This window comes from Bipolaris zeicola (assembly GCF_000523435.1).
Source record: "Bipolaris zeicola 26-R-13 unplaced genomic scaffold scaffold_345, whole genome shotgun sequence".
NCBI classification, from domain to species: Eukaryota; Fungi; Ascomycota; class Dothideomycetes; order Pleosporales; family Pleosporaceae; genus Bipolaris; species Bipolaris zeicola.
The window spans coordinates 1-19,414 of NW_006912394.1; the positions used below are offsets into that span (position 1 = coordinate 1).

The 19,414-nt window shown below is 48.6% G+C and overlaps 9 protein-coding genes across 9 annotated transcripts; 1 reads left to right on the forward strand and 8 right to left on the reverse strand.

The window, feature by feature from the left end:
- Positions 1-1,102: 1,102 nt before the first annotated feature.
- COCCADRAFT_73334 (uncharacterized protein) lies at positions 1,103-1,378 on the reverse strand (the record flags this gene model as incomplete). The annotated part of the gene is made up of 1 exon (XM_007719754.1): positions 1,103-1,378. A coding segment is annotated over one exon (276 nt), but the record flags the coding sequence as incomplete, so codon positions are not given.
- Positions 1,379-1,720: 342 nt separating this feature from the next.
- On the reverse strand, positions 1,721-2,236 carry COCCADRAFT_70950 (uncharacterized protein; the record flags this gene model as incomplete). Its single annotated transcript, XM_007719755.1, has 1 exon — positions 1,721-2,236. A coding segment is annotated over one exon (516 nt), but the record flags the coding sequence as incomplete, so codon positions are not given.
- A 405-nt stretch (positions 2,237-2,641) lies between these two features.
- Positions 2,642-3,292, reverse strand: COCCADRAFT_110882 (uncharacterized protein; the record flags this gene model as incomplete). Its single annotated transcript, XM_007719756.1, has 2 exons — positions 2,642-2,923; positions 3,227-3,292. 2 exons carry the CDS (start codon positions 3,290-3,292, stop codon positions 2,642-2,644), a joined length of 348 nt encoding a protein of 115 aa, XP_007717946.1.
- Positions 3,293-3,625: 333 nt separating this feature from the next.
- COCCADRAFT_77545 (uncharacterized protein) lies at positions 3,626-4,000 on the reverse strand (the record flags this gene model as incomplete). Its single annotated transcript, XM_007719757.1, has 1 exon — positions 3,626-4,000. A coding segment is annotated over one exon (375 nt), but the record flags the coding sequence as incomplete, so codon positions are not given.
- A 476-nt stretch (positions 4,001-4,476) lies between these two features.
- Positions 4,477-4,872, reverse strand: COCCADRAFT_110879 (uncharacterized protein; the record flags this gene model as incomplete). Its single annotated transcript, XM_007719758.1, has 1 exon — positions 4,477-4,872. A coding segment is annotated over one exon (396 nt), but the record flags the coding sequence as incomplete, so codon positions are not given.
- Positions 4,873-5,520: 648 nt separating this feature from the next.
- COCCADRAFT_110880 (uncharacterized protein) lies at positions 5,521-6,018 on the reverse strand (the record flags this gene model as incomplete). The annotated part of the gene is made up of 1 exon (XM_007719759.1): positions 5,521-6,018. One exon carries the CDS (start codon positions 6,016-6,018, stop codon positions 5,521-5,523), a length of 498 nt encoding a protein of 165 aa, XP_007717949.1.
- Positions 6,019-6,793: 775 nt separating this feature from the next.
- Positions 6,794-7,450, reverse strand: COCCADRAFT_45533 (uncharacterized protein; the record flags this gene model as incomplete). The annotated part of the gene is made up of 1 exon (XM_007719760.1): positions 6,794-7,450. A coding segment is annotated over one exon (657 nt), but the record flags the coding sequence as incomplete, so codon positions are not given.
- Positions 7,451-7,812: 362 nt separating this feature from the next.
- On the reverse strand, positions 7,813-9,592 carry COCCADRAFT_110873 (uncharacterized protein; the record flags this gene model as incomplete). Its single annotated transcript, XM_007719761.1, has 4 exons — positions 7,813-8,385; positions 8,438-8,946; positions 8,997-9,354; positions 9,425-9,592. 4 exons carry the CDS (start codon positions 9,590-9,592, stop codon positions 7,813-7,815), a joined length of 1,608 nt encoding a protein of 535 aa, XP_007717951.1.
- A 1,937-nt stretch (positions 9,593-11,529) lies between these two features.
- Positions 11,530-19,151, forward strand: COCCADRAFT_110874 (uncharacterized protein; the record flags this gene model as incomplete). The annotated part of the gene is made up of 3 exons (XM_007719762.1): positions 11,530-12,871; positions 12,959-16,932; positions 17,001-19,151. The coding sequence occupies 3 exons, from the start codon at positions 11,530-11,532 to the stop codon at positions 19,149-19,151; spliced, it is 7,467 nt and encodes a 2,488-aa protein (XP_007717952.1).
- Positions 19,152-19,414: the final 263 nt, after the last annotated feature.

The following is a 19,414-nucleotide window of genomic DNA, read 5'->3' on the forward strand; positions in this document are numbered from 1 at the left end:
TATCCTTTCGTACAAGGCCTATAGGTGTCTATTCGAATCAAGGCTCGTTTGATGTCCCACGCACTCCCATATGCCTCTGAGTGACACTACTGCCGATACTGATCCGAGTAGTCTTGCCTGCGCCGTTACAATAACTGCTGCTCCGACTGCTGCTACGACTATAGTTAATTAACTACCACTCTATTACTACTATCTCTACTCTCTACTATCCTAACCGAATTCTTTTTCCTACTACCTGCTGCCTAGTCTCCGCCTCAGTCTGATACTGCGGCTGTAGCTGTGTTAAGCAGCTTACCGAGCTTAGTGTCTGCTTCCGCTTTCTCTCCTGTTGTATTACAGCTACTGCCGCCTTTGCTACCTCAGCTGCTTCTACTGCGGCTGTGGTGGCTGCGGCTGCGGCTGCGGCTGCTGCCTCGGCTGCCTTTGCTGCCTTTGCTGCGGATGCGGCGGCTGCGGCTACTACTGCCTCTATGGTTTCTACTACCCCTGCTGTCTCTACTGCTTCCACTGCTTCCACTACTTCCACTGCTTCCACTACTTCCACTGCTTCCACTACTTCTACTGCTTCCACTGCTGCCTCTGCCGCCTCTACCGCCTCTGCTGCCTTAGACGAAAGACCAAGAAACCTATGCCACGCTAGACTGAGCGTTCGAAACACGTCAATCGATCGCGCACTTAGCCCGTCAATAATGTCCGCCTGTACGGCGTACGCTACCATGCCTACTGCTATAGATCGCCCATTCTGCAGCTCTACTGGATCTTCGCCATCATACTCCTCGCCTAAGCTAGGCTTATTAGTAGTACTAGTAGTAGTAGTAGTAGCTTTAAATCGCCTCTCTAGCTGCTTGTCATATTCTACAGCAAAGCGCTCTCCAACAATCTCTCGTCCAATCGCAACAGCTACGTGACGGTACTCAGCTACTGTCAGCCGTGATTCTAGCCATTTTGCTGTTTCTGCTGTCATCGTACGCGTAAGCCGATCTATATCCCACGGCCCACTGTCGTTCGCCCATAGATAATCGCTCGCCGATGCAGTAGCTGCCTTGCTCTGGCTGCTAAGGAGCATCGCGCGGACAGGCCGCAGATACAGCAGATAGGCAGTAACTAACTGGCCTACTACCTCAGGTAGAAATCGCGGGACTACTCTAGGTCTATCCCACTGTGACTGTAGCTTATGATAGCGAGTAACTACTGCGACTTGGCCGTCTATAACGTAGAGATTGCAGTCTTGTAGTGTCCCATTACGCCAGTGGACGGAGAGTAGCTCTGGCCCACGAGCTGGCTGGCCGCCAGTAATATAGATAGCTAGACAGAGCAGCTCTAGAAAGCGATTAGTCTGTTTGAGATACTGCTGGACGGCTTGAGGTCTCCACTCTAGGCTCTCGCTTAGTAGATGGCTGCTAGAGCTACTTGAATTACTGCTTGTTGATAGCTGCTCTAGCAGCTCTGTCTGCAGTCGCATGCGCTGTCGATAGAGCTTCTGCGCCCCAGCTACCCTAGCTAGTCGATCCAGCACCCACGCTTGCCCTCGGCGTAGCTACGATGGTGACAGGTAGCACGCGCCACGCTGTCGGACAGACACGTCGTCTTGTATCTCCGCTAGCCTAGTCGTCGGCCGATGCTCGTGCTCGCTCATCCACAGCAGTTCGTCCCATAGCACGCGTTCTGCCTTGGCGACCACGCCCTGCGCAAGCTCACGGAATTTCTGTAGGACGATAGACTGGCCTTTGATGTAGAATGTCTGTCGATCTACTAACCACCACATTCTACTAGCGCTACTACTAGGCGTACGTAGAGCGATAAACTTGGCGTATACTAGTAGGCTTAGCATAGTGCTCATAGGGCTATACGAGCCGTCTACTAGATAGCTAGCACGCTGCTCAAGAAAGCTACCTGTCTCAGCAGCACCTTGCTCAGCCCGCTTATCTACTGGTAGAAAAATCTCTATCGTTAATGCCCGTACGCAGTAAATGAGTGAGCTAAGTAGAGTAGAGAACTCGGGAGCATCACGCAGACGGCTAGTCTCTGGATAGATACCAAGAGTAGCGAGAAAATGGATAACTGGGCTATCAAATGGCTGGTGATATACCTTCTGGCAGATGAGCGCTTGAGATAGAAGTCGTATATACGTACGCTGCTGAGCTGCTCTAGAGCCACTACTATCGTTGCTAGTAGACGAGAGAGATAGCCATAGCTGCGTAGCTACTTCCTTCTGGGTGCCATACCATGGGAACAGCTTTGCGATGTCAGACAGCTCAGTTGGGAGCAAAGGCTCCTAGCGCTGCTGCTGCGGCTGCTAGCGACGGCCGCTACGGCTGTATTCTTGCTGGCCTAGCTCTTGCTGCTCAATAGCTACCATGCGCAGGCAGTAGCAGAGAAGTCTTGCCCAGAGCCGCGCTGCGCGCACCTGGCTGGCTCTGTTCTGCATCCGGCCAAACGGCCGTAGATCGCTTTTTTGTGGCCGTGGGCTGCGTAGCCAGCGCAGCGTATCGATTGCTAGCGTACTTAGGCCACTAATAGCCTGGTCTAAAAGCTCCTCTACTAGGCTAACGACACGCTGTAGACGCGGCTCGTCGCTACCTGGTAGCCGTATTGCGTACGATAGCAGCTACCAGTTAGGGTAGGCCTATAAGTGCTCGTCTCATCGCGTTCGCTTGAACCAGCCAGTATAGTCTCTAGCTGAGGCTTCTTCTGCTACACGCTCGATCGCCTGGCTGTCTCTAGACGCAACAATATCCCACTTATACGATAGACTAGCTAGGCGTTGCTGGTGACGCTCTGCTTCTGTCTGCTCTACTATTCTTGGCTGGCTCCTGTTCTGCGCCTGTGCCTGCGCCTGCGGCTCCTGCTGCTCCTGTACGACAAAGTAGCGGACATATCGCCTCTCACGGAAGAAGGTCTGCGCCTTAACGGGCCTCCATAGCTAAGCAGCGTGCTCAGCATATAAGATAGCTAAGGGAGTAGACCAGCGGGTAAGATAAATACTATGCTGCTGGTTAATGTGTTTCTTCATACAGCTACGGCTTGTAGTAAGAAAGCTACACGCTGTATTGCAGCAGCAGATAAGCGTATTTTCTGGCGCGCTGAGTTCTGCTAGTGGTGGTCCATAGGGGGCAGAAAGAGGCACTTAGTCAGGCGATAGAAGAGCGAGGCTGTCGTACGTGCTAAGTAGAGCTCTTCTCTCGACTATAGGTAGCTTATGGTAGCGTTTTAGATGCTCGTCTACGCTATGGATCGCATAGTGATGCTCGCGGCAGATAAGAACGCGGTAGGTAGGTAGATAAGTAAGCATAGCTAGCGATAGAAATAGATATAGATAACTATTAATAGTTAGTAATAGTGATAGATTGCTTATGGTATAAGTATATTCTATCGCGTCGCGTCGCGTCGCGTAGCAGAGAGGCGGAAGAGAGCAGCCAATCAGCGGTGCGGGGAGACCAGGTAGCCCAAGTATAGCGCGACTTTAGGCCCTAGGCAGGGCCCAAAGTCGCGATAGCACAAAACCGCAGCAATCCATATGGCATGGTTCAGCGGGTGCAGCGCCCTGGACTTCAAACAACCGGCCCAGCATGCCGGTGTTCTGGAACTTCTGGCATACCACGCTGCCTGTCCACCTCTGCTGCATGGCTGCTAGACGGCCGACGCTGCGTGTGCGGCTGCCAGTCCAGCTATGGTGGTTCCGGCCATGCTCCTGCATCTTGTTTACGTGCCGGCAGATATATCCACACTCCCAGCATTTTAAGCCATTTGCGTACACGGGCAGATGGGGCAGCGGCGCAGCATCTGGGCGTGGAAACATGACCTGGTCTACATTGTCGGCCCAGTTCCGTAGTGATGGCTCCTGGCTAGTGGCTTGTATCATGCTGCGCCGTGTGTGGGGAGCCAGCTCCTGGTGTTTGGCGTCCAAGTGGGTGAGCAGCTGTGACTTCACAACGCCCTGCTTATGGCTCTTGCATATCGCGATGCAATGTGTGGGCAAATACATAAAAATCCTCTCGAAATGGATCCATGGTAGTAAGTTATCACAGTATAAGTAATGCTAGTTATTTTTAATATAAACTGTGCTATTACTGCTATATAGTAGTGAATGGATTGCTATCTATATTTCTATTTGTTTTGGTTATTCTGCTGACACAAACCTAGTCGTCTGACGTTGCTCCGGTGTACCCAAAACCCTAATTCTGGGGATGGGGTTAACTTGGGGTTACTCGTCCTACTGCACTAGGGGCACCCTAGGTGCGCACGGACTCCTCGCTCCGCTCGTCGTCCTGCGCAGCTCAACGCAAATCCTCAGCTCAACGCAAAATTTCACCTGAGAGGCCTATATTTTGTAGATTTTGACAGCAAATGTTATACAATTCAAGGCTATAAACGATACGTATCGTAGCTATAGTTAATGAAATCGCCTCCTATAGAAGCAGGCGTCGCAGGAGGTTCTTATTATTGTGCTGTCATCGTCTTTGTCGTAGTCTTTGCCTATCGCGCAGCCTGCCGTATAGCCTTCTCAGCGTCCTGCTGAGCTCGTCGATTAATAGCAGATCGAGCCCCTCCCGCTATCAATACTCCTCCCTTTATTATTTGCTTACGCGAGCTACTTTGTCTATTCCTACGCTCGCGCGCTGCTGCTATCAAGTTATGTAGTTCCTCTGTAGCTGACGCTAGAAGATGCGCGTTAACTACAGCAGCCTTTGCTAGCCTCTCAACGCGATCTAGATCGCAGGATTCCTCCTTATAGAGTAGACTCTCTGTCTTGTTAGCAAACTTGATTAATGAGCGAGGTGTTGTAGGCGTAGCTGTCAAAGGAGAGCTATCAGGATCAGCGTACGGTGGCGTACGAGGCTCATCGCGCGGGTACACCTTTATCAGCGCCCTCCATGGATCCCAAGGCTCAATGCCTGCTTATAGCCAGGCTAACTATATAGTTGAGCGTGTGAAGGCCTTTTTACGTATACTATATAGTACGTTAAGAAACTCTAGCTTAGTAAAGTTAGTACAGCCTTCCCGCGTCGCGTGCTCTATAGCTATCCTATGTGCCTTCTTATACAATTAAAATACAGCAACGTCAAGAGGCTGTAGGTTATAAGATGTATGAGGAGGCAGCGTATAAGCTATAATCTAATTCTCGTCGCAGTAATCGAGGAACTCTTTCGTACTATGAGATCCAAAGCCGTCAAATAGCAGTAGACGCCATAGGCCAGTCTGACGACGCCTAGTCCATTTATCGAAGTGCTTAAGCCACTTAAGTGAGAGCTCATCATTGTTGTAGCCTGTCTCTGATAGTTCTATAGTATACGAGCTAGGTATTGACGTATTAGTATACCACTTCTCGAGCTGTATTTTCGCCTTAAGTACGAGGAAGGGCGGGAGGACGTATCCGTCAGCAGATATCGTTTCTATAGCAGTGATATAGTCCCTATTCGTATCGCTAGGCGGCTGTATAACGTCTATACGACGAGTGACGACCCAGTTATTCCCTCCAACACCAATACGAAAGCCAGTTTCGTCTATATTATATAGATCCTATGGCTGTATTACGTACTTGTCGAGGACCTTTCTTAGAGCGTCAAAGTGAGCTGTATACGCCTCGACAGTATTTAACGCGATACGATTAAGCTCCTGCTGTCTTTGTTTCTTTCTCCGGCAGTCAGGATTAGCCTTGAGCCAGCGCGCTACCCAGTCCTTGCCCAGCGCAGGCGCCTGTCCGCTAGGGTGTTCGAGATCGAGGATGCGTTGCGCTGCGCCGACAAGCTGAGGAACGAGGGCAGGCATGCCTAGCTGATCGCAGCGATCGATATAGGCCTTCAGGGCTAGATCCTGAGCCGCGTTAAGGCGTATATTAGGTGCTGGCCTACTAGATTTAGATTGTGCGCCTCGAGCGCGTCGGTATAGACGGTAGTACGGCACATCAAATTGACGCGCCAAAACTGCTAAAGAGGTCTTAGGAGAGGACTCTAGCGCTTTGAGGGCCTCTTGGATACGCCCTTCAACAGCCTTATAGTCACCATATCGCTTTAGCATTATTTTGATTGGATTCTACGCGTCAAATGTATAACAAGGTGAAATTTTGCGTTGAGCTGAGGATTTGCGTTGAGCTGCGCAGGACGACGAGCGGAGCGAGGAGTCCGTGCGCACCTAGGGTGCCTCTCGGGGAACCGCTAAAACCGGATAAAAGCTGCCCCACCCACCCACGGTGCAAAGTCACCCAAAACAACAGCAAAATCACAACCTTTGGGCATAATTAGAGGTCTCAAATTTTAGCTTAATATTGTGAAGCTCTACCTTGATAGATATTCTGGATATTTTGGAGTTGTAGTGGGTAGTTGTTAATTGTGGTGTTGATTTTCTCACGATCAAGTCTCTCAAACACCTCATAGAAACGCCGCACACCTTCTACCTGAGTCGCACAGCTCCGGTAGTAAAATTTGCGACGTATGGATGATACCCAGGTCTCCATTATACTCATATCTGGTGATTTTGGTGGGCTAAGTATATACTCAAACCCATGGGTGTTCATATATCGGAGAGTTTGAGCAGATATATGAGCAGAGTCGCGGTCTTGCCAAAGGATATAGTCGCCGCCCCGTTCAAGTATGTACGACCGGAGGGCTGGCAGTATGACGTTTATGTACGTTTTTGTATTCATATTGCCATTAGTGTTGCCCGCGTTGTATGGTATTGCAAACCTAAAGTTGAACCCGACAACAGCATAAATATGAAAGTGTTTTGGGACAAGATAATCTCCTTTGTGATTATGCTGATACTGTATATTACTTGGGTGGTGTTTGTACTTCTGACCAGGGCGGCGTTTGATGTTTTTTGGATATCGTGGGCCAGTCTTCCAGTGAATCTCATCACACCAAAGCACGTTGCGCCAGTTGTGGGCAGACGGACGCTGCTGTAATTGTATACGGCAGTACTTTAGACGCTTGTCTACCTGTGTAGGAGTATGCTGCTCCTTCACAACAGCCTTGTGTGTTTTAATTCCTTCATCAGCAGTAACTCGCCGTTGCAGAACTTTAGCTGCCCACTGCTCATTTTCTTGGCCTTTCTCATGGTGATAGTGCTTTACAACACCTGCCTCTTCGGCAATATCTTGCCAAGGAAGACTTTTTTGTTCAAGTGTAGCTCTATCAAGAAAGGTGGCGATTGCGTTGGTGTCGCTTCTTGAGATCTCACGGAGTGGTAGACGACTGTCGACTTCATTGGAGTTCTGGAGGCGTCGGCATCGTCGCGATGAGTATACATCGTGGACTGTAGAATGCAGTATCTCAAACACAGTAGATATTGACTGTAAATTGCATGGCAATGACTGCTGCTCGCAGTAGTATAACACTGCAAAGATGGCTGACCGTTTCGGTGTTTCGAGCTGTGGACGCGTCCCAGGTGCCGGTTGCTCCGTAGGTGGCTGCAACTCTAACGGCGGCGTCGTAAGTCTGATCCTTTTAGGCATAGCTAAAATGAAGTCAGCGCATTCAATTCCACTAGTTTCATATATAAAATACCGTCATGGTGGTGCTGATATTTCGTGGTGGAGGTGTTGTGTTTTGGTGGGGATAGCCGCTTGGCAGCTTTTATCCGGTTTTAGCGGTTCCCCGAGAGGGTGCCCCCTAGTGCAGTAGGACGAGTAGGCTTTAGTATTATAGGGGCACTCGAGTGTGTAACAGCTAGGATACCAGAGGGGCAAGGTGATCTGAGTCACGACGGGTTAGTAAAATCATGCAGTCATATGCGTATAGGCCAGAAATTACGACTGTAGTGATGACAGAATACTCTGCTTTCTTCCAACGACATCTTCTACCACATTCTCTAGCTCTAGTTGCCTTCAGTGCTCTGATGCAGCTCAGATGGACTATTTATATCGTAGCCTTTGATGAAAAGGCTCGCAATAAGCGCGACCCCTGATAGAACTGCCACCACAACCCAGATATACGTTAGGGCGTAAACGAAACTCTCTTTTAACTGCACCTTCAGCTCAATATCCGGCATCGCTTTAATAATCTGTACCAAGCCAACTGCATCCTTGGAATACTCCCTAGCTCTTTCGGATAGAAGCGGGTTTGACAACATTTTCCTTTCTAACATGCTTTGGAAGACGATTCCGCCAATCGTGACTCCAAAAGTCTGGCCAAGAGCTCTCAGGAATGTGAAAATGTTGGTTGCGTAAGCCTGATTTTCCACAGATGAAGATGCCTGAGCACCAAGCATCATTGCTGGATACAAGGTACCCATTCCAGCACCGCCGACAAGACTTACAACAATCCATACTATAGTTGGAGTATCTTCCTTAAGTAAGACGAGAAGGCTCATGCCAACCACTGAGAAGCACCAACCCAGCCAGTTTGCCCATCTGTACCTTCTAGTTTTTGATATGACTATACCAGTAACCTGTGTGGCGGTTATTAAAATGCGCCAATATTCATGTGGTGTACGGACGTACCATAGCGGATGGAGCAAGAGTCAAGGTCCATGGAAAGATGGCTACTCCAGCCATGATAGGGGACATGTTCTTCACCGCCTCGAAATACAAAGGCAGATAGAAGAGAACTGCTGAGAGAATAAGACCATACAGTACCGTCAGCAGGAGGATGATCGCCGCAGATCGGTTTTTGAAAACGTCGGTATGAATAAAGGGTCTCTTCGCCACGTATTCCTGATGTATAGCTAAAGCTACAAGCCCAGCAGTACATAGAAGCAAGGGTATAAGTGTATGCCATGAACTCCACGGGTATTCGATGCCACCGCGGCTGATCGGGATAAGGAAACCCGTTGTGGAGGTAAGAAAGAGGCCCATCCCAACCCAATCTAGCTCGTTTAGTTTTTTCACAAACGAGCCAGGTCTTTTGTGAACTTTTAGGAAGATCGCGATTGATATCCCACCAATACCAATCAAAGGGAGGTTAATCCAGAAAATCCAGCGCCATAAAGTTTCCTTTGCCAGCGCGCCACCTAGGGGTTCGTTTGTGAGCAGCGCACTAATCAGGATAAACATAACCTACCAAGCAAAGGGCCAGAGACATTACCGACCGAGAACACGGCACCAAGCAAACTAAGCCAGTTTCCACGCTCTTGAAGAGGTATCTTGTCGACGACGATCAATGCCGTTACACATATGATACCGCCCCCACCTGCACCTTGGACCGTGCGGCCTATCAGTACTGTTGTAAAGTAACTAGAGGTTGCAATGACGACTGAACCTATCAAGAACAGCAGGAGACTAAGATCAATCAACAATTTCCTCCCGAACACGTCAGAAAGCGACCCAAGAATTGGTTGAAAGATTGTCGACGCGAGAAGAAATGATGTGCCGCTCCAGAATGCCTCGACAGCAGAGCCTTCTAGTGCTTTCGTGATCACCTTTATTTCCGTCAGATATGGCTCTTGAAAACTGAAGTAAACCGCGCAGTATTCTGATCATGTGACTTACCGGTAGTGCTACTGCAAGTGAGGTGGCATCGAGAGCTACCATCAGTACGATGATACATAGACTACCAAAAGCAGCTTTCAAATATCGTTTGGATAGAATTTCGCTTTGTTCAGAAGCGATTCCAGGAGATGGTCGAGGAACGTCTCCTACTAATGAGATGTTCGTCATACTTATGTCAACGGATGGTAGAAAATGCGGCGTTTGATGAACGTTATCTACGTACGCGTAAATTTAGTGGCAACAATAGTTTGAAATATGTGAATGACAACCTATCGTACCTTGAAGATGCTGATAGATGGTATCTTTATCACTTGGCAGCAACAAATCGTGTTCGCTCGGAAAGGAATAGTCGCTGGATGGCCTGAGCGTACGTACCGCTAAGAAGTGAGATCAACATACTACGGGACGCGCCGCGCATGGAAGCAATTCAAAAAGCAAAAATACAGATCGCGTGCGCCGTCGATCTCCTCGTATTCGCTGATAACCCGGAGACCCCATCAAAAAAGCAAGCAATTTGTAAGGCAATCCTCACAAGGCTGGCGCGTGCTTTTTTCGGTGTGGTGGTGACTCGATTGTACTTCCTACACTTCCTTTCACATGCGATCCAACACTGCAAGGATGTTTGACAGCGCGAAATTTTCAACGTCAAGTAACTCAAACCGGAAAAGTAGTAGCAGATTCAACGGCAAGACCAGAGCTACGAGGAAGCAATTTCTCAACGGTACTAAAGCATAAGAATGTTATGCATTCAAAACACTTACAAATAGATGTACTGTCTCTCAATTCTGCAGATCTTTGCAATCTCCTTTCAGCCGCCAAAATAGGCCATAGACTTACGGTAATTACAATGAGGCTTCATGTTCACTATTTCTCGCTTCGTTCAGTATATGCATGGAGTTGTCATACACAAGTTGCTTCGTTATCTATTTCTTGCGAGTCAATACGGAATTCCAGGCACTGAATGCGTCAAAGCCCCATTTCACAAGGCGAGAAATTCAGGGAATATCTCATGATCATGATCATGCATGAAGCTAGACATTGGGCGCAAAGCAATCAAGATCGGTGTGGGGAACGGCCTCCCGTTCTCAACGCCACTCCGCGGCCCGTCAAAAGATGTGAAAAGTACCTTATCGAAAGTAAGCCGAGAGCTTTGATACCAGACATAGTGAGTATCGTTTGGGAGTAGCCTACAGGCATATGCAAGTTAGCAAGGTAGGATATGTTCGATAGTAGTCCACTCAGAGTGAGATCCATCGATTGCGTCACACTAAAATTGATAAGTCAAATAGAGTGCTTGACCAGTACACCCATCCTTATGCGCAACAATCAAAATGGAAGATTGGTAAGACTCTATTTCACTCATGGCTGCTTACTCCAGGTGCAAGTGTCAGGCTCTAATCGGTCGGTAAAGATTGCCAGAGAGCACATGAGCACCCATATCACTGTTGATACTAGTAGGCTCTTATCTCTCGCACCACATACCGCATTTTGTCAAGATTGACCAACGTGAAGGGCTATTGGGTAGATTATCAATGCTGGATGTGTCTGCTTTCTATACCAAACATGCCCTTGACACGTGCTATCATTATTCGCCATCTCACTTCAAAGCCCTGATGATGTCGTGTCTTGTTTGGGTATTGATGTACCTAGGAAATATACATTCTTTCCTAGCCTAGTTACAATATCTACCAATGATATCTAGTGTAGATGATTATACCCTCGCCTCCCTCGCCCTTCCCCCTCACACTCCGTCGTACCCTAGAAACTGCACTATAGATAACAAATCAGATAGTGTTGTGGACTTACAGAACCTCGGCTGGAAATAAATGAACTGCATGCGCCACTTTTTGCTTTTTTCTTCAGCTCCACTGCAAGTCAGTAACCGTACATCGGTGAGGCTTTGACATTGGAAAAAGCAAAGCTCGGATAACTGCAGAAGCGCAAGAATTATCACGACCGGCAGTTGCTGGTCCGATATCTTCAATGACATTCATTGTATCTTTTGATCTATAAATTTTGCTTTGGTTTCCCGATCAGAGATTCTTGCAGTGTGCATTTCACATCATAACCTACTGCAAGATTTGGTCATCTCCCAACGAACCAACATGAACAAACAACTTGACCCGATTGCCGTTTGCGGCATGGCTCTTCGCTTACCAGGCGGGCTCAAAACACCTGCCCAGTTCTGGACGTTCCTCACCCAAAAGAAGGATGCTCGTGCACGCATCCCTTTCGAACGCTTCGATGCTGAGGCTTTCCATTCAATTTCAGGAAAGTCTGGCTATATCAATTCGCAATATGGCTACTTCCTGGATGAAAGTGCTGAAGTGGGTGCTATCGACAATTCTTTGTTTCGTATGTCCCAACAAGAAGCTCAACGCATGGACCCCCAACAGAAGATCCTTCTTCAACTTGCGCGGGAGTGCTTCGAAAGTGCCGGAGAAACCGATTGGCATGGAAAAAACTTTGGTACATATATTGGATCATTTGGAGACGATTGGGCGGAGATGGCCATGAAAGATCCTTTGACAAAGAGCCCGTATAAGGTCACCGGTTACGGGGACTTTATGTTTGCAAACCGAATATCTTATGAGTATGATCTCAAGGGCCCGAGTATGACCATACGAACAGGATGCTCAGCATCCCTTATCGGATTGCACGAAGCATGCGTTGCCGTTCGAAGTGGAGACTGCAGCGCAGCTCTGGTTGGTGGGTGTAATCTGCTCTGGAGTCCTGACATGATATCCGACATGGCAGAACAGGGCGTTCTCTCCCCCAACTCGTCCTGTCGAACATTTGATGCAGCTGCAGACGGTTACGCTCGCGGGGAAGCTGTCAACATGATTTACATCAAGCCGCTGAGTGCTGCCATCAAGGATGGAAATCCTATCCGGGCCATCATCCGTGGCTCTGCTACCAATGCCGATGGAAAGACTGCCGGGTTAAGTCTTCCGAGTTCTTCGAGTCAAGAGCAGATGATTCGCAAGGCATACCAGGCTGCCGGGATCCTAGAGTCTGAAGTCACCCAAACCGCGTTCGTGGAGTGTCATGGAACTTCCACTCCCACTGGCGACCCTATTGAGACTTTAGCAGTTGGGAATGTGTTTGGGAACAGTGGTGTGTATATTGGGTCAGTTAAGCCCAACGTGGGTCATTCCGAGGGGGCTTCAGGAATCACTTCCATCATTAAAGCAGTCCTGGCTTTGGAACATCGTGTCATACCACCAAACATCAAGTTCGAAACCCCCAATCCCAAGATCCCGTTTTCCGAGAAGGATCTCAGGGTTCCAGTCGATTGTATTGTATGGCCCGAAGATAAACGCGAGCGAATTTCGGTCAACAGCTTTGGTATTGGCGGTGCTAATGCTCATGTTATCCTGGAGTCTGCTGCTGGGTACGCGTTGTCTCGAAAGAATCGGTCCATCAATACTACGCGAAATGGACCTTGTTCAAATGCCATAGGTATCTCCAATGGATCTTTGGAGATAGCCGATATGGAACGAGCAGGTCTCTCTATGGACCCAGATTCAGAAGCACCTGTGGAGTCGGGGAGGTTGATTCTCATGACAGCAAACACACCAGAATCACTGAAAACACATGTACGAGACATGCACTTATATGGCTTGACCAACATTGAGAGTGTCGGAGACATCTCTTATACATTGGCTTGCCGACGTCAGCACCTCACCCATCGCGCCTTTGCGGTTGTGCAAGGCATGTCCGTGGATTCACACCCTGGTATATCTTTCACAGGAGCGTGCCAATCAAGATTGATTATGATATTCACCGGTCAAGGCGCGCAGTGGCCGCGTATGGGTATTGAGATGCTATGGTCCAACGCTGCATTTGCGTCTTCCATTGGAGCAATGGACCGTGAGCTTGGAACGCTACCAACGCCGCCTTGTTGGAGCATACAGGAAGAGTTGGAAAGATGTGCTGCTTCCAGCCAAATTAACGAACCTGCAATTTCCCAGCCCCTGTGTACTGCTATACAGGTTGCTCTCGTAGACGCTCTGGCTGACCTTGCAATCAAACCCCATTCTGTCCTTGGTCATTCATCCGGCGAGATAGCTGCAGCGTATGCGGCTGGCAGAATATCCCGCCGAGCAGCCATAATAATCGCTTATTATCGCGGAATCGCATCGCAAACTGTCTTGCAAAGTGGTGCCATGGCTGCAATTGGCTTGAGCTGGGATGAGGTCGCTGCATACCTTCCACATGGCGCTGTACTTGCATGCAATAACTCGCCGTCAAGCGTCACCATTTCTGGTGATGAGGCGGCTGTACAAGAGGCAATGAATGCTATTCAAACCCACAATCCCGGCGCTTTCGTGCGTAGGTTGAAGGTGAATACCGCGTACCATTCATACCATATGCTCAATATTGGAGGCGAATACGAAGGAATGATGGCATCCGTTCTAGAAGACGAAGTTTCAAAGTTTCAAGGGTCTTTCAAGTCAGACTTTTACTCAAGCGTTACCGGAGGTTTGTTACCAGCTTCCGAGCGCGTTGATGCCCGATACTTTCGTCGCAACCTCGAATCGCCGGTCCTTTTCTTGCAGGCTGTTAGTAGCCTTATCGCCCACTCCAAAGACGCTTCAAACAGCGATTCTTGCCTTCTTGAACTGGGTCCTCACAGGGCACTCTCAGGACCTCTCCAGCAGATTTTGATTCAAAACTCACTCAACTGGCCATATGCTTCGTGCCTTCACCGGGAAGAAAATTCTGAAAGAACATTCCTGACAGCACTGGGTAGGCTGTGGCAGCATGGAGTAGACCTCGACCTACATCGCTTAACGAATCCGAACAATGATGCAAAAGTGCTTACAGACATGCCGTTGTATCCTTGGCACCATGACGGAGTACATATGTTTCACAACCGCATCGCCCAGGCCTGGCGATATCCAAGATTCCCGCATCACGAGCTTCTGGGATCACTGATTTTGGAGAATACGGAAAGTCAACCAAGCTTCAGAAACTTACTCCAACTTGAACATGTACCTTGGCTACGAGACCATAATATCCATGGCGATGTAGTGCTGCCATGCGCAGCATATGTCACTATGGCTGGAGAGGCCAGTCGAAGATTGCACACACCTGATCAAGGCAGCGAGTTCCTTGGTTTCTGTGTCAAGAATATGGTCATTGGTGCCGCAATGATCCTAGAAGAGAACAAACCAGTCGAAGTAATAACCTCAATGAGAAGATGGCGCGTTACAAACGACCTGGAGAGTAATGGGTGGGACTTTACAATCTCATCGTATTCAGGAATTGACTGGACCAAACACTGCTCGGGATCCGTCGAGGCAATCACTTCTTCACCGCCTTCTCTATCAGTCACCAACGATGTATTTCCGCGGAAAACAGATGCTGCCAAGTGGTATCAAGCCATGTGGCATGTTGGAGCCAGATATGGTCCTTTCTTCCAAGGATTGAAGGATATCGGATGCACACCAAAGGAGCAGATTGCAAAGGCCATTGCTTGTGATAACACCCCGACCGACTGTGAATCACATTACTTGGTCCATCCAACAACAATCGACATCTTCTTTCAAACAACGGCCCTGGCCGCATGCAATGGGAAAGGACATGCCATCAAGAGAATGAATATTCCTACATTTATCAAGCAGATGGAGGTCTACGACTGCTCAGGAGACCTTCAAGTCCATACTTCTGCACAGTATCTAGCACATGGGAAGATTCATGCCGGGGGTCATGCTATTGGTCCTGATGGGTCTCTTGTCATGAGACTGGATACAATCAAATTGACTCCGCTAGATGCAACAACTGAAGCTGATGCTCATGCTGGGGCTTTGGTAACATGGGACTTGGAGCCTAGTCTCACAACCATGTCAGCGTTAGTCAAGCATGACACGAAAGCAGCAACAAACGGATCAATTTTGCAAGAGTTTACCTTCCTTCATATTCAAAAAGCACTAGGCCAAGTCCAAGATATAGAGCCTGCGTCAGATACGTTGAGAAAGTTTGTATCTTGGATGAAGCGACAATCAATCCCCGATACGTTGCGTTCGCTCGAAACTGTCACATCAGAAGTTAAAAATGGCCCATCTTCATCCATTGCGCATGCGATAGAAAAGATCACCGACAATATCGTAAAGCTCATCAAAGAAGAAATCTCTCCATTGGAGCTTCTCATGGCTGATGATTCATTAACCAAGATCTACCAGGACGCGAAGTCAACAGATCGAGCGCCTTATATCAAGCTCCTTGGGCACCAGAAACCGAATATGAAGATCCTAGAGATCGGGGCTGGAACTGGTGGAACAACTCGCGAGTTCCTTTCAGCCTTGGTGAATACTTCAGATGGAGGAAAATTGTGGTCCAGCTACACATACACAGACATTTCTGCTGGATTCTTCAGCACCGCGAAAGAGAAATTCAAGGACTTTCCTGCACTTGATTTCAAGGTTCTGGATATCGCAAAAGACCCAATCACCCAGGGGTTTCAGCGTCACAGCTATGACCTTATTATCGCTACGAACGTCATTCATGCTGTCCCTAATCTCCAAGAAGCTTTACGCAATGTACATGCCCTATTACAACACGATGGAACGTTTTACCTTGAGGAGCTTTGCACTGATGTGAAAGGTATCAACCTCACCATGGGTATCCTTCCTGGATGGTGGCTAGGTGAGGCTGATGGGCGTCTTGATGAACCTTATGTGCAACCCGAGAGGTGGGACCGCGAGCTCCGAAACGCGGGTTTCGCAGGGGTAGTCGATCACATGTTGGATGCCCCTCGACCATACCAGACCCACGCGTATATGATATCCCACCCTAGGGTTCAAGACGTCATACCCAAACCAATCACGCTACTTTTTGATGACAGCACCGAACATGCAGCCAGAGTTCTGGAAATCGAATTATCTCAAAACGGCATATTCGACACAGCGCTCCAACATTGGGACACGCTAGCAAAACTACCAAAACAAGACATCATATGTCTGCTTGATGTCAGCAAGCCATTCTTCATGGGAATTGAAGCCGCCAATTTTGATAAGTTGCGCCACGTTCTGGTTCGAATCTCGGAATCCAGGGATGGTATTCTTTGGTTAACTCGCAGCTCCCAGCTTAGCTGCGATCATCCCCGCTGGGGCCAGACGCCTGGAGCCATGCGCACCATTCGAAAGGACGTGGAGACTGACATAGCGATATGCGAGATTGACCGGTTAAACGATTCCAGTTGGAAGGCTGTTGCACAAATTGCCCAAAAGTTTTCCCGTCGGCATTTACTGGGACGAGACCTGGAGCTTGAATATTCGGTTGAGCATGGCAGAGTATACGTGCCACGCATTTATCCTTTGGACATCAATTCGGCGCTGTGCAAGCAGGTGACCTGTACACCGATCACAGAGAATACCCAACTGGATCTAACGATCGGGACGGCTGGCAGGCTTGATACACTTCAATGGGCCGCGCGTCCCTCTGTAGAGCCTGGAGATAATCAAGTTGTGGTCGAAATCATGGCCACTGGACTCAACTTCAGGGTGAGATTATAGCAATCATTCTTAGACGTAGTGATTTGAACTCAGCTGACAAAGACTGATTGTTTTAGGATGTGCTGATCGCTATGGACCTCATCGAACTTCCAAATCAAGAGATTGGGTTGGAAGCTGCAGGAGTGATCCGAGCTGTTGGATCAGCAGTAGAAGATCTAAAGATTGGCGACAGAGTTATAGTCATGGGTGGGGCAAGTTTGTTCACGACAGAGGCCCTCGTACCTAGCATCAACTGTTGGACGTTTCCGAGCTCTCTCTCCTTCCAGGAAGCTGCCACCATGGCTTGTGTACTCCTTACATGCATCTATGGACTACTCGAAGTTGGTCAAATGCGCAATGGGCAAACCGTTCTGGTGCACTCAGCATGTGGCGGCGTTGGTCTTGCCGCTATCCAGTTGTGCCGGATGATTGGCACCACGATATATTGCACAGTCAGCACAGAAGAGAAGACCAAGTACCTCGAGAATGAGATGGGCATACCACGGCACCGTATCTTCGACTCTCGCAGCCGATCCTTCGTGGCAGATGTTATGCATGCCACAAATGGCACAGGGGTGGATATCGTGCTCAATTCGCTCTCCGGTGAACTTCTTCACGCGTCTTGGGAATGCGTGGCGGAGTTCGGAAAGATGATCGAAATTGGGAAACGAGATTTACTAGGAAACGGCCGCTTGTCTTTGAATCCTTTTGTTGAAAACAGAAGCTATCACGGAGTCGATCTCGCTCATCTTTGCGATAGTCGACCGACTGAGCGGCGAAGGCTCTTGAAGAGGATGATTGAGTTTTATGAGGAAGGTCACATCAAGCCCATCTCTCCTATGAAGATTTTTCAAATGTCCGAGGTCGAGCAATGCTTCAGATATATGCAGCAGGGCAGGCATATGGGCAAAGTCGTCCTTTCTGTGGGAAACACAGGCGGTCAGCCAACCGATTCACCAAACTTGGTTACGATACATCCTAAGCGAAAGGTTGCGTTTAACCCAGAGGCAGGTTATCTGCTTGCTGGTGGACTTGGTGGCCTTGGTCGTATCGTCGCAAATTGGCTGGTTGAGAATGGAGCGAGGCACCTGATCTTCCTTTCTCGATCTGCTGGGGAAAGAGAAACGGATAAGGCATTCTTCAAAGAACTCGAAATTCAAGGAAGCAAAATCACGGCAGTAAAAGGAAACGTCGCCAACACAAGAGACGTGGAGAAGGCTGTTGCAGCTGCGACCGCCCCTGTGCGTGGGATAATGAATCTCTCCATGGAGTTACAAGACATGGGGTTTCATCATATGACACATGCCGCATGGAGCGCAGCTAACGATTCGAAACTTAATGGCACATGGAACTTGCACAACGTGTGCCTCTCAAGAGGCATAACTCTCGACTTCTTCCTTCTCTTTAGCTCGATCTCAGGTCTCTTCGGTGGCCCTGGTCAAGCCAATTACGCGGCGGCAAACACTTTTCTCAATTCATTCGCACAGTTCCGGAATTCTCTCGGCCTCAATGCTTCGACCATCGACATTGGGCTAATGTACGACCATGGATATATCGCAGAAAATCCATTGATATTGGAGCGCACACGATTGCAAGGAGGCTTCGGTATTCGCATACCACAACTACTGGACGCGATCACGCTGGCTCTCATTACTCCCGCCACTAGGTCTGTAGATGGGACATCGCGAACGTGTAGATCTTCAATGAGCATCGGTGTCAGAAGCCGAACGTCGTTGACTGACCCTTCAAACCGCGTAATGTGGAAGGGTGACCAGCGCATGGCATACTACACGAACTTCGATTCTTCTCGTGCTTCTTCAGCGTCGGAATCTGGAGAAGACTCTCCCACTCGTGCCATCAAATATTTTATCAATCAAGTCATCGCTGAGCCAATGATTCTTACTCAATCAGATACCGCTACGTTCCTTGCGCGACAAATTGCGAAAAAGATCGCGATTATGCTTCTTCGGCCACTTGGGGACGAGGATGATAGTAAGATCGACACCTCTCGTTCGCTACTAGATGTTGGCTTGGACAGTCTAGTGTCTATAGAGATGCGAAGCTGGTGGAGAACAATATTTGGTACAGAGATTACCATTTTGCAGATGCTCGGAGCCAAAAACTTGATCGCGCTTGGTGAACGAGCGACAGAGGGGTTGAAAGCTAAGTACACAGAAATCGAAGCGGCGTCCGTGGATCCATTGGGTACATCAACGATAACCACATAGATCATTTTCCAGAACACAGATAGGTCTTGTATCATCGGCTAGGGCAGAGACAATGCAGAACAATGTTGCGCTTGCTTGTGGTGCCAGATTCATTTTTACAAAAATATTTTCCTAGTAACGTACTCGGGCCCAACGGCTGCTGTAGCAGAATTTCAATGAAATTGCCCGTGCTCCGCACGGGCCTATCACCTCAACGATAATGATCACCTCAATGATAACAATATATTTTAATTGTAAATTAAAGCCAAATAAATACAAAAATA